Below are 17,978 nucleotides of genomic sequence, written 5' to 3' on the forward strand. Positions count from 1 at the left end.
AAAAAGGAAAACACAGGCTACATGTGCCTTCCAGGTTATACTTAAACAGATTATACCTAAGTTTATGTTTATACCTGCATATATATTTTGCCTCCCTGTTTTCAATAAAAATATTATATCTCTGTACACACACACACACACATCTATATGGTATCTGCATTTGAAGTGATTATGGCAAAATGTTTTAAAAATTAAATCAAAATTGAAAAGGTAAATTAAAAAAACTCTCTGAAACTCTTTCAAATAAGTAAATAAAACTATAAAAAATCAAAGTTGAATAATCACTGTATTTTCCAAGATAGAAAACAAAATGAATGACAAATCAGATACTGATTATTTACTATCACTCTTCTGTAAAACCACTCCTAACTACTGCTTCTGAATCTCTATGTTCTAAGATTGGTGGACAGAGGAGGATGGTCTTGGATACCTGAATGATGAAAACTATACTATATTCAACTATATTAAAACCAGCAATACTCATTCAAACTACGCACTTGTAAAATCCTTGATCCAGTCACAAAATCTAAAAACCTGAATAGCAAAACTGTGAAAAATTGCACAATCATACCCATCTTTATTTTGATTTAAATGAATCCTCAAGGATTCTGAGTATTCTATGATTTCCTTTTAATAAAGCAGAGGAAAATCAGACAGGGAATAGGTAAAATATTAGCAACTAAGTGGACAGATTATCTAGAGGCTATAAGCATTTCCTTTTCTTTTTTCAAGGTGGAATGTTTGGGAGAAATTCTGCAGAGAAGCAGACAACATTATCTGGTACAAATAAGATATGCCTTAATGGGCATTTATACATTTTATGTATAAATTCTCTTTAGAAGAGCAGTAATGAGTGACTTTATATCACAACTCTCCAAAAGCAAATAAATTCATCCTAAATGATGAGTGATGCACCATCTAAAATGTGGACCCTGATGCTTACTGGGTATAGTAACAATGAAGCTAATGCTAAAATAGGTATACAACTTGATGTTACATACATTGAGTTAGCAAAATCACTCAGAACCTTCCCCAAACTGACAAGGTCTTGTATTCAAAGAAGGCTATAATAGGAGAACATTACATTCATAAGCATGTTTGGCCCTCAAAATAACCTTATGAACTTGTCACTCAAATTGAGAAAGAACCGTTCTTGGACTCAGTAAGAAATCTCAGACAGAATCTCTCTGATGAGGAATATTAAAGTTTGAGGAAAACATTTCATAACATCACTTAGCACACCACAAATGTATCCCTTTGTTTTTTGCAGGTAAACCATTTCACACTTGTCCCTTCTCCTCATTCATGAAGCCATGAAGCTGCATACTAATGTGACTGAGTTCATTCTACTGGGGTTGACAGAGGATCCTCATAGGAGGAAAATGGTGTTTGTCACATTTTTGTTTTTCTATTTGGGAACAATATTGGGTAACTTGCTAATTCTTGTCACCATCAGGACCAGCCGAGCACTTGGGAGTCCAATGTACTTCTTCCTTTTTCACTTATCCTTATCTGATACCTGCTTCTCTACCGCCGTAGCCCCTAGAACCATTGCAGATGCACTTTTGGAGAAAGCCACTATTTCTTTCAGTGAATGCTTTATCCAAGTTTTTACGTGCCATTTTTTTGGCTGCCTGGAGATCTTCATCCTTGTCCTTATGGCTGCTGACCGCTATGTGGCCATCTGTAAGCCCTTGTACTACACGACCATCATGAGCCCCCAGGTCTGTACCATCTTGGTGGCCTTAGCCTGGGTGGGGTCCTGTGTGCATTCTTCAGCTCAAATTTCCCTTGTCTTGAGTTTACCTTTCTGTGGGCCTAATGTGATTGATCACTATTTCTGTGACTTGCAGCCCTTGTTGAAGCTCGCCTGTGCAGACACCTATGTGATCAACCTACTCCTGGTGTCCAATGGTGGGGCCATTTGCACAGTGAGCTTTTTCATGCTGATGTTCTCCTATGTGATCATCCTACATTCTCTGAGGAACCACAGCGCTGAAGGGAGGAGAAAAGCCCTCTCTACCTGCATCTCTCACATCATTGTGGTCATCCTGTTCTTTGTTCCTTGCATATTCATATACACACGTCCTAACACCACTTTCCCTATAGACAAAATGATAACAGTGTTTTTTACAATTGGAACACCTTTTCTGAACCCTCTGATTTATACACTGAGAAATGCAGAAGTGAAAAATGCCATGAGGAGATTGTGGAGCAAGAATTTGATCTCAGATGCCACAAGATGAATGGAGGCCTCAAATTCTAATTCATTGTTTGGATTCAATAGAGGATATGATCTGTCATTATGGATCTAATATAAGGCTATATTGAGGCGTGGGGATAAGTTCCCTCTTGTAATGAGGCAATGAGAACACATACACCAGTTGCTGTTTGGTTTGTTTTGTGTAGAGAGAGCCGGCATGAGGTGAAAAGAAATGTGCAAGCTCCTTGCTTGCCGTGTTGTTCACTGCTATGTATCAGGATCTCTTGCCTTCCTAGCATCACTTATGACTTCAGCCAGCTGTTTTCCCTGCCTTTCTTTATGCTGCCTTCTAGATCTCTCTGCAAATAGTTACTCATCTATGTACCCACATTTATATTCTCATCATGGCAAGTTTTCCCTCTCTAATGGTTTTGTCTATTAGTAATTTAAATATTATGGTTCTGTCATTTCTGATCATCTACTTAATTGCTTTTCCTAGTTCAGCTGAAACTACCAGAGTCAAATAATCTTAAAAACTTCAGAGAGTAAGTAATTCTAAACATACATATCTGTGTATGTATGTATGTGTGTATATATATAAATATATATATATGTATTCTACTATATAATGAATATATCCTCTATACACGAGGGTAATCTCCACTCCAGTTCTTTGGAGTATATATTGAAATTGTCATGCATTTACTTAGGTTCTTATGGAAGAGTATGGGAACACAGAAAATAATATTCTCTCTTCTGAAGGAGATCCGATCTTTAGAAGGCTCTGACATTTGGTGTTATAAGCATACAATCAACCTTTTTAACAATCTATCTTTTTCTGTTATTTATTATTCCTTATAATTTTGCAGAGAGCATTGTTTCCTCTTAAATCATAACAATGACAGAAAATTGTCTACAATGTAAGGCTATGGTAACTGAAATATGCATAGCTCAAATTAACTTAGAGGTATTTGTATGTGCTAGAAATAAATAGTGTAACCAATTGATAAAAGGAAATGAGAAGATATTTAACAGATTAAAAAAGAATGTGAGAGCACAGAGGAACATGTTTAGACTTTATAACAGAAGTTTATTTAATCCATTAAAGATTAACTTGTTAACCAATTGAAACTCTTTGGATGAAAATTACAATTCCACACCTGTTATAGGTACCACCTTTTATAACCCTCTGTTGCACTACAGTGTCTCCTCATATGGATGCTAATAGTCCAACTTACTTCAGTTAGTTCTCTTGCATGTATTCTTTCCATATAGACAATTAAACTTGAGTATTTTTATTTAGGAATACAATTACAATTTACAAATTGCAAAATTATGTGATAATTATTAAATTTAAGACAAGCATTAAGATATCACTTGGGATGACCACACCCCATATTGGAGTGCCCACGTTTGATTACTGAGTCTGCTCACAATTCCAGTTTCCTCTTATATGAATCTTTAATGGCAGCAGTTGATGGTGTAAATTCATGTGCTCTGCCACTTATGTTGAGGCCTGGATCGAGTCCTAGTTTTCCAAACATTTGAGGAGTGAACTAGCATAGAGCAAGGCTCTCTAGTTCCTTCTGTCTCTCTTTCTTTCTCTCTTTCCTTTCCCCCTTTTGAAATAAAAAATAAATGTTTTAAAAATGAAGTCATAATAATTTTATTGTACCAGTAAATTAGTTACCTAACCTTGAGAAAATTATCATCTATTATTGTTTAGGAATGAAAATTTTGCATTTCAAGAACAATTATAGCTTCATGTTTACATTTTTCATATTCTTTGTATTTCAGGGTAAAATTACCATCAAGAACACTATGACTTTATAGCAATTACAGTTTAGTTCAGCTGTTGCAACATATGCAAAGCAGTTGATTCCAATTGACAGGGTTTCACATGGTGTCTTCATTTGTCTCAAAACAAGGGGATTCTGAAAAATGGTGTATATTGAATGTCTTTTCCTCCCTAGACAAATTGCCAAAATGTCTTAAGATTGCTGTTAGTACTGTCATCAGATGTCCTGCAGACATACATTGTGCTCAAAGCCAGGTTCAGAAATTTATAATAAAGATGCAAAGAAGACTGGCTGTGCAGCCACACCAGGTTTTTATCTGGGTGAAGCCTGTGTTCTGATAGGGAAACATGGGAATCACCTTCCCTTGTCTTGATACAAGGCTCTTGGAAGAACATGCAATACAGTATTTCTTCTCCTTTCAAGATTTTGTGCCCTTTAATGAATCTAAACAGATAGTGGGGGACAAGTCTCAAGCAAACCTAAGCAGGAAAGACCATCTTGTTGTTGGGGAAATCACATACGTGAGGAAACTATGGGGCTTAGCAATTACATACAGATCTAAACCATGAGAACAGTGCACTGCGGGAGTGGATCCTGAAGGTGTTAACACAGCATAGTGCAACATGCAACTAGAGACTAAATATTTTTTGACAAGAGACATTCACTCAGAAATTGAGATTTGACATTGTTATGATGTGAAGAAAAGAAAATGGTTAAAATCTTGATCCCCAGTATCTTGGAATTTGACCTGTCGAGATAGGGATTTTCTACAGTTAACCAATTTCAATGAAAGACTTAGACATTGTGGACTGTAATCGAATACTATGAATGTCTTTTTAAAAGGGTAATTTAGGTGGCCGGCGCTGTGGTGTAGTGCCTGCAGTGCTGGGATTCCATATAGGTGTTGGTTTGAGTCCCGGCTACTCCACTTTCAATCCAGCTCTCTGCTATGACCTGGGAGAGCAGTTAAAGATGGCCCAGGTTCATGGGTCCCTGCATCTACGTGGGAGACCTGGAAGAAGCCCCTGGCACCTGGCTTCAGCTCAGTGCTGCTCTGGCCTGTGTGGTCATATGGGGAGTGAGCCAGCTGATGGAAGAACTCTCTCTTTCTCTACTTCTGCCTCTCTGTAATTCTGCCTTTCAAATAAATAAATAATTCTTAATAAATAAAAAATAAAAGGGTAATTTAGACTTAGAGACAGGCATACACACACACACACACACACACACAGAATCCATATGAAAATGAAGGCAGAATCCCAGTGATAAACCTAACCAAAGCAAATCCTGCCAATGATTGTCAGTCAATTGTCAATAGCAAGGGTGCAGGCATGGAACATGTTTTCCTCATAGTTCTCAGGAGAAGCCAAACTGCTAATATCTTGATCTCAAAGTTGCAAGCTTCAGAACAATGAGGTAATTAATTCCTACTGTTTAAGTCACTAAACCAATTGTACTATGTTATGGAAGTTCTAGAAAATAAAATCAGGGGCCAACACTGTGGCATAGTGGGTGAAGCTGCTGCCTGCAGTGCCCGCATCCCAAAGGCACACCGGTTCAAGTCCCAGCGGTTCTTCTTCAGATCCAGCTCTCTGGTATGGCCTGGGAAAGCAGTAGAAGATGGCCCAAGTCCTTGCGCCCCTGTACCCATGTGGGAGACCCAGAAGAATCTTCTGGATCCTGGCTTTGGATTGGTACTGCTCTGGCAGTTGCGGCCAGTTGGGGAGTGAACCAGCGGATGGAAGACCTCTGTCTCCCTCTCTCTTTCTCTCTCTGCCGCTGCCTCTCTATATCCCTGCCTTTCAAATAAATTAATAAATCTTAAAAAGGTCACCTGATCAAAAGATCATAATCATAATTTACAATTTAATCATAATTATATAATTATTGTAATTAATATATTAATTATTTAATTAATAATATATTAATAATTATTTAATAATATTAATATATTAATTATATATTATATAATGCATTATATAATATAATAATTAATCAGTATATTAATAATTATAATTTAATTCTTCTTTGTCATGTAACCTATTGTATCATCAGCTTCCACAGATGATAGCAGTTATCTGGAACCAATATTCTACTTATCACACTAGAATCAACTCTCACTAGTTTTGCGTTTGGTTTGCTGCAGTTTTTCTAGATCCTTGAGATGCATTGATTGTTTATTTATTTGCTCCCTTTCCAGTTTCATGATATATGCCCCAATTGGCATAAACTGTCCTCTTAACACTGCTTTGCTATATCTCCTAAGTTTTGATGTGTTGTATTGTCATCTGCATTTGTTTCCAGAAAGTTTTTGATTTCTCTTTTGACTTATTCTATGACACACTGTTCATTCAGGAGCATGTTGTTTAGTCTCTATGTGGTTGCATATGTCCTGGAGATTCCTGAGCTGTTGCTTTCCAGCTTCATTGCCTTGTGGTCTGAGATGATGCATGGTATAATTCGATTTTTTTGAATTTGCTGAGACTTGCTTTATGCCCTAATATGTGGTCAATCCTAGAGAAAGTTGCATGCACAGGTGAGAAGAATGTGTATTCTGCAACTTTTGGATGAAAAGTATCGTAGATATCTGTTAGGTCCAATTGGTATATAGTGTTAATAACTCTACTGTTTCCTTGTTGATTTTCTGGCAGGTTGAACTGTCCCTTGCGGGAAGTGGGTATTGAAATCCCCCATTACAATTGTATTGGAGTCCATGTCTCCTTTTACATACCTTAACATTTCTCTTAAATAGCCAGGTGCCTGATATCAGGTGCACATACGTTTATAATAGTCACATCTTCCTGTTGATTGATCCCTAAATCATTACATAGTGTCTTGCTTTGTCTCTTTGACATTTTTTGTGTTAAAGTCTATTTTGTCTGATATCAGGATGGTACACCAGCCCTTTTTTGTTTCTGTTAGCATGGGATATCTTTTTCCATCCTTTTGCTTTCAGTCTGCATGCATTTTTGTTAGTGAGAGATGCTGCTTGTAGGTAGAAAATAAATCGGTTCTATCTTTTAGTCCATTCAGCTAGGTCATGTCATTTAACTGGAGAGTTAACGCAATTTACATTCCAGGTGACTTTTGATAAGTAATGACTTTGCTCTGCCATTTTTCCATAAATATTCCTATTTTACTTAAAATTTTCTTTGTAGTTTTACTGGGAGATTTTCTTTCCTTTACCTTCTTCCATATGATGACCAAATTTTTGTGATTCTGTTTGCATCCTATCCTAAAGCATCTTCTGCAGACTGGACAGGTGGTGATCTTTCAGTTTCTGTTTGTCATGGCAGGTCTTTATTTGACCTTTGTTCATAAACGTGAGCTCTGCAGGGTAGTATTCTGGGTTGACAGGTTTTTTTTTTTTCTCTTAAAATCTTGCATTTGGAATATATCTTCCCATTCTCTCGTATCCTTTAGGGTTTCTGATGAGAAGTCCATGGTGAGTCTAATTGGGGATTTTCTGCAAAGAATCTGGCATTTCTCTTGTGCAATTTTTAGAATCTTTTCTTTATGTTTTACTGTGGAGAGTTTGATTACAATGTGTTGTGGTAAGGATCTTTTCTGGTCTTGTCTATTAGGAGTTCTATGTACTTCCAATATGGGATGCTCCTTTCTTTCTCCAAATTGGGGAAATTTTCTGTTATTATTTCACTAAAAAGGCCTTCTAATCCTTTCTCTCTTTCCACACCTTCAGGAGCTCCTAGAACATATGTCAGGATGATTAATAGTATCCTCTAGATTCCCAACAGTGTTTTTTAGTTTTCTAATTTCCTCTTTTTGTGTTTGTCCTGACAGTATAATTTCCCATGTTTTGTGCTTTGCCTTCTTTGTCTGATATTCTTTTTCTGCTTCACCTATCTGTTATTAAGGATTTCCACTGTAGTTTTATTTGTTCTATTAAATTCTTCTCTTTCAATATTTCTTTTTGATTTCCCTTTAAGATCTCAAATCCATGGGAGAAATTTTCTTTCATAACTTGTATGGATTTCAATAATTCGTGCATTTACTTCTGATTACTTCTAAGTAATCCTATGATCAGCATCTTTTTTCCGTCATGTTGCAGGAAAATTTTTCACATCTACCTCTATCATACATTTTCAGTTAAATTTTGTAATGAGTGCAATTTTATTTAGGTGTTTTTTAAAATTGTCTTACATGTAGATATCCAGTTGCTCCAGGGTTGATGTGTAAATAGATATCTTCACTGTATTACCTTGCTCCCCTATCAAACATAAGTTGGCTTTGTTTATGAGGACATATTTTGGGGCTCTCTAGTCTGCTCCATAAATCTATTTATCTGTATTTCTGAAAATAGTATTCTATCTTCATTACTGTAGAGTTCATGTGAATCAGAATTTGGGAGTGCCACTCTGATGACATTCTTTGCTCCTTCAAATTAAGGTTCATCTATGTTATTGCAAATGACAGATTCTGATTCTGTTTCAAAGCTCTACACTATGGCAGGATATAATACACTTTCACTTGATAAATTCTTCCATTAGGTTGTTTCCTCATTTTGGTAATTATAAATAATTTTGAAATGAACATACGACGACAGCTATCTCTTTGACAGATTCATTTCAAATCCTATGGATAAATACTCAGAAAGGGCCTATGTGATAATTTTACTTTTAGTGTTTTGACAAGTACACATTCTGTTTTCTTCATTGCTGAGGTGGATAAGCAAGGAGTTTCGCCCCTATAGTTAAACTTTTAAAAAATGTAACATTTTATTTATTATTTTTGAGATAACGTATTTTAAACTTGTCGCTCCCCCTCTTCGTGGAGGAACGACACAGGACGCTGCGCTGCTCTTTTATCTGCTCGGCCCTCCCCGGGTTTGCTGCTGGTTCTTCCCGGGTTGGCTACCGTCCCTTCCACCTCCGTGGAAGGGCGGTTCCCCCTGCCACTTTCCCCACTTCCGCGGGGGAGCGGCATACCGCCAGCCGGCTCTCTCGGGGGCTGCACAGGTGTTCCTTCAGATAGATGTTCCTGGTGCATGTTGTCTCTCTCCTCCTTTATAGTCCTCTTCTGACAATCCTACCTCTGCTACCCACAGGCCGAGTACGCTGGTCTCCTCCAATCAGGAGCAGGATCAGCTCCTGCAGGTCGTCACTCAAGTTGGCGAGAGGCAGCTGCGTAGAAGTTGTTACTCCCTTCTCAGCGCCATATTGTGGGAGAGCAGATGCATAGAATAAGTCTTAATTCCAGTAACAGTCTAGTCCGAGTTGCTCCCCACATAAACTTACATTATAGTCAGATGCTTCAAGCCACACTAAATAAAAATTTCAGCAAAAAGAATGTTTAAAAAAAGATTGTAGTTCAGCAGAAAAATATGTAAGTCTATAAACAATAATCATTTGGAAACAATGTTTAATTTCACTCAATAAAGTAATTTTTTCTTTCTATGAATCACTTTATTACTAACCACAAAATTATTTTCCAGGGTTGTTACTGAGATTGTGTAGACTAATTATGCCAAGTCGGGAAGATCATACATCCTGAAAATATTAAGACTTCCTATCCAGGAACGTGGACTATGTCTCCATGTATTTAGATTTATTTTGATTTACTTTTCAAGAGTTATATTTATCTTGACCAGCGCTGTGGTGCAGTGGGCTGTGCCTCAGCCTGCAGTACCGGCTTTCCATACAGCACTGGTTTGTGTCCCAGCTGCTCCTCTTCCAATACAGTTACTTGCTTGTGGCCTAGGAGAGCAGTGTAGGATGGCTCGAGAACTTGGACTTCTGCACCCATGTGGGAGAGCCAAACGAAGCTCCTGGCACCTGGCTTCAGACAAGCTCGGCTCTTGCCCATTGGCTCAGCTCTGGCCCATTGCAGTCATTTGGGGAGTGAACCAGCGGGTGGAAGACCTTTCTCTCTGTCTGTCCCTCTCTCTGTCCATAGCTCTACTCTCAAATAAATAAATGAAATCTTTTTGCAAAGAGTTGTATTTGTCCTCATATACATGTTGTGCATATGTTGTTATATGTCTACCCAAATATTCTATTTTGGGCATCCTTAGGTTTTTAGTTTTATATCTTTTCTCTTTCTTGCTATAGAAGAAAGCGATTGATTATTTTATGTTAACTTTGTATCTTACAACCTTGTTATACTTGGTAGTTAGTTCCAGAAGGGAATTTTGGTGAATTGTTTTGAATTTTCTGCATGGACAACCCTGGCATCTGTGAAAAGAGGCAATTTTAATTCTCTCTTTGAAAATAGTATTTATTTTGTTTATTTTATTTTAATTGTCTTATTGCATTACCTAGGACTTTGATGGTGAAAGAAGTGGGAGGAAGGGACATTATCGATTGGTTCTGATCTAACTGAAAATGGGATGTTATTTGTATATTTGTAGCTATACTTCATCATGTTGAAGAAGAACTCTTTTTGTAGTTTACTAAGAATTTGTGTCATGAGTGGGTGTTACATTTCATTAAACATATTTTTTCTGCATCTATTTATATACTCATGACATCTTTCAGCATGTTGTTGTGATTAATTACATTAGTTGATTTTCAAATGTTGAATCTGTGTCACCTAGCTAAACTAAATACTACTTTTTGCAGTCTATAATCATTTTAAATATTACATTGAAGTTCTTGATATTTGTTGATGCCTTTTTATATTTACGTCATGTAGTATATTAATGTATAATCTTCTTTGTTTATAATTTTTAATACTTTCATTGCATGTTTTTGTGTGAAGGTAATGCTGACCTTCCAGAATGAGTTAGGAAGTATTCCTGTTTCTATTTTTTGAAGTCTAAGTGGAATAGTAAACGAGTGAATTAAAGGTGACAGCTGAACTACAGAGCATTTCTGTATATAAACTTTCCATAAGGAACACAAATTTGAGAAACAACTGTCTACACATCATATGATATCCTTGGGTGCTGTAAATTTAAATACCAGCAACTGCAAGGCATCACACAAGTCATGCCTGTTTTGCCTTGAATAAGAATGAAGCTTTTCCTATGCACTGGCTGATAGGAAGAGGAAGCATAGATCGCAAGAAACTCCTCTCTGAAAAGACAGAGACTTGGCATGGCTTCCTGCAAAGGAGAACAGAGGAGATCTTCATAATATTCTTTATTGGTTGATGTAATGACAAAAGAGTTTTATTGGGATTGCTAAGGTGACCAATTTTTGGTAGCTCGGTAGCAGCTTCCAGCTCTGAAACCTCTTTCCAAGAATCTATTCATTGCCAGAGTTAGCAATGGAATTTGTTCAGTAGCAATTATTATAAATAATTAAAGTATTGCATCAGCCTCAGAAACCACGAGACAATGCTGGAAGATGACACTGACCATAGCTGGTCATCTACCTTAGGAAATACACTTTTCTCTTCCCGTCTACATGAGCCAGAGGCAGGGACTGAGTTCTAAGCAATCCAGAAGTAGGATTAACTCCAGAATTCATTATTGTCATCACTTCAGTACAGTTTATGGATCCAAGAAATTTTACCCTAGAGAAATGCTTGGCATATCCATGTAACTTCTATTTGTCCCCTAAAAACCGACTGATTTTGAGAGTCAGGCAGATACAAGGAAGGAAAGAGACAGAGAGGCAGATGGAGAGAGAGAGAGAGAGAGAGAGAGAATTACCACCTGCTGATTATCTCCCCAAATGCCCAAGACAACTTGAGGCTTGGCCTCTGCTGAAGCCAGGAGCCAGAAACTCAATTTCAGGTACCCACATGGGAGGCAGAAATGCAATAACTTGAATCGTCACTGAACTAGCAGGAAACTGGATCAGAAGTGGAGAAACTGGACTCCTAGGCACTCATATGGGATGACAGAATACCATACAGCCATTGTGCCAAATATCTGCCTCTTTAACCAGAAGTCTTAACCACTAGGCCACATACCTTCCCTCATATTGGTTTTGAAATTATAAAATTTTTTTAATTCCATGAAGCAGATTCACTGTGCTTTGGTTATCAATTCCAGGTTGGACTCCCAATTGAATACTACAGATCATCACTATATCAACCACCAGGAATAGGGTCTATACGATTTACATCGAATCTTGGCAGTTTCTACCAGTAGCCCAAGTCCACTAACACAAACATTCACAAAATACATGAAGCCAAGAGACTTTTTCACTCATAGATAGCCAGCAAGGGACATTAGAAGCATAGGATTCATGGAGAGCTGATGGCCTAAGTTCCAGAAAATCTACCTAGGGCAGATGAGAGGCACCTAAACACAATCTGCTGTGACATCTATATGTCCCATTTAACATCTAGTACTGTTGACCATTAGCACTAAATCACATCAGTGAAAGGGATTTTTGGAGGAGTAGTGCAAAGTTGACAGACTTTTATATCTGCTCTTATAAATAAGGGCCTTCAGTGTAGTTTAGAAAAAATATTTTATTTACTTCACTTACAATTATAATTGCATAGATGATATTTCAGCAAATATAACTGTAGCATAATATACAATATTATTTCCAATGTGGTTTCATTTATTTTAGTCTTTAATTTGCTGAATTTTCCATTCTTAATGCATAGCTTATATTATTTGTCATTTTACTATGATAACTATGGTAGAGAACAAGATAGCTATGACCAGCATGGACCAGGTTAAAGTCAACAGCCAGGATCTTATTCCAGATCTCCAAGTGGTTGCAGGGGTCCTAGCCTCCACTGCATTCCCAAGCATATTAGCAGGGAGCTGGATCAGAAGTGAATCATCCATAACTCGAACCATTGCCCAAATGGGATGCCACCATTGCAGACAGTGGCTTAACGCACTATGTCACAATGCTGGTCCCTCACTCTAGTGATTTTATCATGCTTCCTTGAACTTGGTACCTGATGCCCTTCAGGGATTCTTTTATAACTTGGCATAAATCTACATCTTGTTGCAGTTCCACTTCTCCTGTCCCTCTGCTTGTTTTCTCTGGATAATCTCATATAACCTCATGACCTAAACTATCATTTATAAGCAATGGTTCTCAAGTCTAATTCTGGGGAACAGACATTCTGGCACAGCAGATGCCCATGTCCCACATTGGAGTTCTTATTCAAGCCCTGCCTATGCTGCTTCTGATCCAGTTCACAGCTAATATACCTGGGAAGTAGAAGATGATGGCCCAAGAATGATGGTTCCTACCACCTGTGTGGATATACCGTTGGACTTCCTGGCTCATGGATTTGGCCTTGCCCAGCCTTGGCTATTGTAGGCAATTAAGGAGAAAACTAGTAGATGAAAAATCTCTAACACACACATGTGCTTTTCAAATAAATAAACCCACTTTTTAAAAAAATGTGATTCTTCATTGCTAACTTGAACTTCATACTTCTAAAAAATATCCCAGAAATCTATATACATTTTCACTTGACTACCATGACTGCCTGAATTTCAACCTGTCTTCATTACTTTACTAATGATTCTAAGATCTCTCATCTTCAAATGCCATTACTTAACCATCTAAAAAAAAATCTTTCCTCATCATCGCTTTCTAGCACTCCCTGGTTTTCAATTTAGGCTAATGTAAGGAAAACGCATTGAAAGAGGAAAATCCATGAAATAAAGCAGTCAGCACTACAGATCTCAGTACTGAACCAACTAATGTGCAACCTGAGCAAATAGATTATTTGTGAGGCCAGGGCAACTTGGGCTTGCTGACAAGGTCACAGCAGAAGGTCTGTCTCAGCAAGGCGTGAGAAGGACAGCTGCATTCACTTGGTGGTTTTAGGTTTGTTGAGAACTACACTCTGCGTAAGAAAGCCAGAGCTTCCTGGTGGTCCTGCTAATGATTGCTGTATTCCTAAGTGTAGGGAAGAACACTTAGTCTCATTAACCTCCAAAATGTCCACTGCTTTGTATAATTTTAATCCAGCAGAATGTTAGTGTAGGAGCAAGGGTTAATGCTTTATGCAAGGTTGAGCTGTTTGTGGAAAAGAATTAAAAGGCAACAGGCTCCCTGGTATATACTTCTCACTAGAATAAAGACACATGTTAATAAAAGTTTAAGTCTATATATGCTACAAATACTACAATGGTTAGGATGTCAAAACTGTGGAATAGATCTAGTGAACATTTAAATAAGTACAATAAAGAAATTAGAGTTATAGAAAGTACTTCAAAAATGGGATACATTTATAAAGGGCCTGCTTTGAACGTGGGGCTTCTAGTAACGATTACATTAGGAAGGTACTATTCTAGCTTGTGTAACCAATTTCTGCATAGTTCAGCAGCACTCCAGGCCTTGGCTTGTGTGGCCAGCCCGTTATCTCACACCCATCTGTGATTATAACCCGTGTTCTAAATATACCCTTGAAAATCAAAGAAATTGTTTCATTTTTATATTTATTTATATTTGTTTAACATTTATTTAATCTTTAATAATATTTTAAAATATCCAATAAATTTTTGTTTTTGACATTTATTTGAAATATTTAATAATATTTCATGAATATTTAATAAATGTATTATTAAATATTAAATATTATTAAACGTTTTAAATATTTAAGTATTTAAATATTTAATAAATATACATTTCCCAAGCACAACTTTTGGATTATAGTGGCTTTTCCCCCCATAACTACCCTCCTTCTCCCAAACATCCCATCTCCCACTCCCTCTCCTATCCCATTCTTCATCAATATTCATTTTAAATTCTCTTTATATACAGAAGATGAATTTTGTATATACTAAGTAAAGATTTCAACAGTTTGCACCCACACAAAGACACAAAGTAGAAAGTACTGTTTGAGGACCAGTTATGCCATTAATTCACATAGTACAACACATTAAAGACAGAGATCCTACATGAGGAGTAAGTGCACAATGTCTCCTATTGTTAATTTAACAATTGACACTCGTATTTATGATGTCACTAATCACCTGAGGCTCTTGTCATGAGTGTCAAGGCTATGGAACAGACTTGAGTTTGCCAACTCTGATCTTATTTAGACAAGGCCATAATCAAAGTGCAAGTTCTCTCCTACAAGCAGAGAAAGGTACCTCCTTCTTAGATGCCCATTCTTTCCACTGGGATCTCACTTGCAGAGATCCTTCATATGGTCACTTTTTTTTTTTTTTTTTGGCCAGAGTATCTTGGCTTTCCATGCCTGAAATACTCTCATGGGCTGTTTAGCCAGATCCAAATGCCTTAGGTGCTGCTTCTGAGGCAAGAATGCTATTTAGGACATTTGCCACTCTATGGGTCTGCTGTATATCCCGCTTGCCATGTTTGATCATTCTCTCTTTGTAATTCTATCAATTAGTGTTATCAGACACTACTCTTGTTTATATGAACCCTTTGACACTTAATCCTATCATTATGATCAATTATGAACTGAAACTGATCAATTTGACTAGTGAGATGGCATTGGTCCATGCCACCTTGATGGGATTGAATTGGAATCCCTTGGCACGTTTCTAACACTACCATTAGGCATGAGTCTGAGTGAATATGTGCAGAACTGTACATCTCCTCTCTCTCTTACTCCCACTCTTATATTTAACAGGGATCACTTTTCAGTTAAATTTAAACAGCTCAGAATAATTGTGTGTTAATTAAAGAGTTCTACCAATGGTATTAAGTAGAACAAAAAAATTACTAAAAGGAATAAAGAAGTAAGGTGTATCTCGACAGTCAGGAAAATGGCTAATCAAGACATTATTTCCCATAGTGTTTTTTCACTTCAACAAGTTTCCTTTTAGGTGCATTGTTAGTTGTCACCAATCAGGGAGAACATATGATATTTGTCCCTTAGGGACTGGCTTAAATCACTCAGCATGATGTTTTCCAGATTCCTTTATTTTGTTGCAAGGACTGGATTTCATTTTTTAATGCTGTATAGTATTCTATAGAGTACATAACCCATAATTTTTTTATCCAGTTCTGTTGATGGGCATTTAGGTTGATTCCAGGTTTAGCTATTGTGAATTGAGCTGCAATAAACATGGAGGTCCAGACAACTCTTTTATTTGCCAATTAAATTTCCTTTGGGTAATTTCCAAGGAGTGGGATGGCTGGATTGTATTGTTGGGTTATATTCAGGTTTCTGAGTTCTCTCCAAATTGACTTCCATAGTGGCTTTACCAGTTTGCATTATCACCAACAGTCAGTTAGTGTCCCTTGTTCCCCACATCTTCAACAGCATGTGTTGTTGTTAGATTTCTGTATGTGAGCCAATCTAACCGGGGTGAGGTGAATCCTCACTGTGGTTTTGATTTGCATTTCCCTGATGGCTAGTGATCCTGAACATTTTTGTCAAGTTTCTGTTGGCTATTTGGATTTCCTCTTTTGAAAAATGTCTGTTGAGGTCCTTCTATTTGCTGCTTACAAGAAACACATCTTTCCAACAAAGATGCATACAGACTGAAAGTGAAAGGCTGAAAAAAGATATACCATGCCAACAGAAATGAAAAAAGAGCAGGCGTAGCCATCTTAATATCAGACAACATAAACTTTACCACAAAAACTATTAAGAGAGACAAAGAGGGACACTATATAATCAATACAACAAGAAGATATAACAATTATCAATGTATATGCACCTAACTACAGGGCACCGGTTTATCTAAAAGATTTGTTATGGGACTTAAAGGGAGACTTAGACCCCAATACAATAGTACTGGGGGACTTCAATACTCCACTCTCAGAAATAGACAGATCAACAGGACAGAAGATCAACAAGGAGACAGTAGATTTAAACGACACTATAGCCCAAATGGATCTAACAGATATCTACAGAAATTTCAATCCTACAGCTAAAGATTTTACATTCTTCTCAGCAGTACATGGAACCTTCTCTAGGATTGACCACATACTAGGCCATAAAGCAAGTCTCAGCAAATTCAAAAGAATTAGAATCATACCATGCAGCTTCTCAGACCATAAAGGAATGAAGTTGGAAATTAGCAACTCAGGAATCCCTAGAGCATATGCAAACACATGGAGATTGAACAACATGCTCCTGAATGAACAATGGGTCATAGAAGAAATAAAAGAGAAATCAAAAATTTTCTGGAAGTAAATGAGGATAACAGTACAACATACCAAAACTTATGGGACGCAGCAAAAGCAGTGTTAAGAGGAAAGTTCATATCAATAGGTGCCTACATCAAGAAATTGGAAAGGCACCAAATAGATGAGCTTTCAATTCACCTCAAGGATCTAGAAAACCTACAGCAAACCAGAACCAAATCTAGTAGGAGAAGAGAAATAATTAAAATCAGAGAAGAAATTAACAGGATTGAATCCAAAAAATAATTTAAAAAATCAGCCAAACGAGGAGCTGGTTTTTTGAAAAAATAAACAAAATTGACACCCCATTGGCCCAACTAACTAAAAAAAGAAGAGAAAAGACCCAAATCAATAAAATCAGAGATGAAAAAGGAAACGTAACAACAGACACCACAGAAATAAAAAAGAATCGTCAGAAATTACTACAAGGACTTGTATGCCAGCAAACATGGAAACCTATCAGAAATGGATAGATTCCTGGACACATGCAACCTACCTAAATTGAACCAGGAAGACATCGAAAACCTAAACAGACCCATAACTGACGCAGAAATTGAAACAGTATTAGAGGTCCTTGGCCCATCTCTTAAGTGGGTTGTTTGTTTTGTTGTTATAGAGTTTCTTAATTGTTTGTAGATTCTGGTTGTTAATCCTTTTGCAGTTGCATAATTTGCAAATATTTTTTACCACTCTGTCAGTTGCCTCTTCACTTTCCTGACTGTTTCTTTTGCAGCATAGAGACTTCTCAATTTGATGTAATCCCAATTGTAATCCCAATTTGGTTTTGACTGCCTGTGCCTACAGGGTCTTTCCAAGAAGTCTTTGCCTGGGCTTATATATTTGCAGGGTTTCTCTGATGTTCCATAATAATTTGATGGTGTCAGGTCATAGATTTAGATCTTTAATCTTGTTGAGTGATTTCTGTGTAAAGTATAAGGTATGGGTCTTGCTCATGCTTCTGCACATGGAAATCCAGTT

The 17,978-nt window shown here is 37.2% G+C and overlaps 1 protein-coding gene across 1 annotated transcript; it reads left to right on the forward strand.

Moving 5' to 3' along the window:
* The first annotated feature begins 1,313 nt into the window (after positions 1-1,313).
* Positions 1,314-2,246, forward strand: LOC100359191 (olfactory receptor 4C11-like). Its single transcript, XM_002708899.3, has one exon. It carries the CDS (start codon positions 1,314-1,316, stop codon positions 2,244-2,246), a length of 933 nt encoding a protein of 310 aa, XP_002708945.3.
* Positions 2,247-17,978: the final 15,732 nt, after the last annotated feature.

The sequence above is a fragment of the Oryctolagus cuniculus genome, chromosome 1 (genome assembly GCF_964237555.1).
Source record: "Oryctolagus cuniculus chromosome 1, mOryCun1.1, whole genome shotgun sequence".
NCBI classification, from domain to species: Eukaryota; Metazoa; Chordata; class Mammalia; order Lagomorpha; family Leporidae; genus Oryctolagus; species Oryctolagus cuniculus.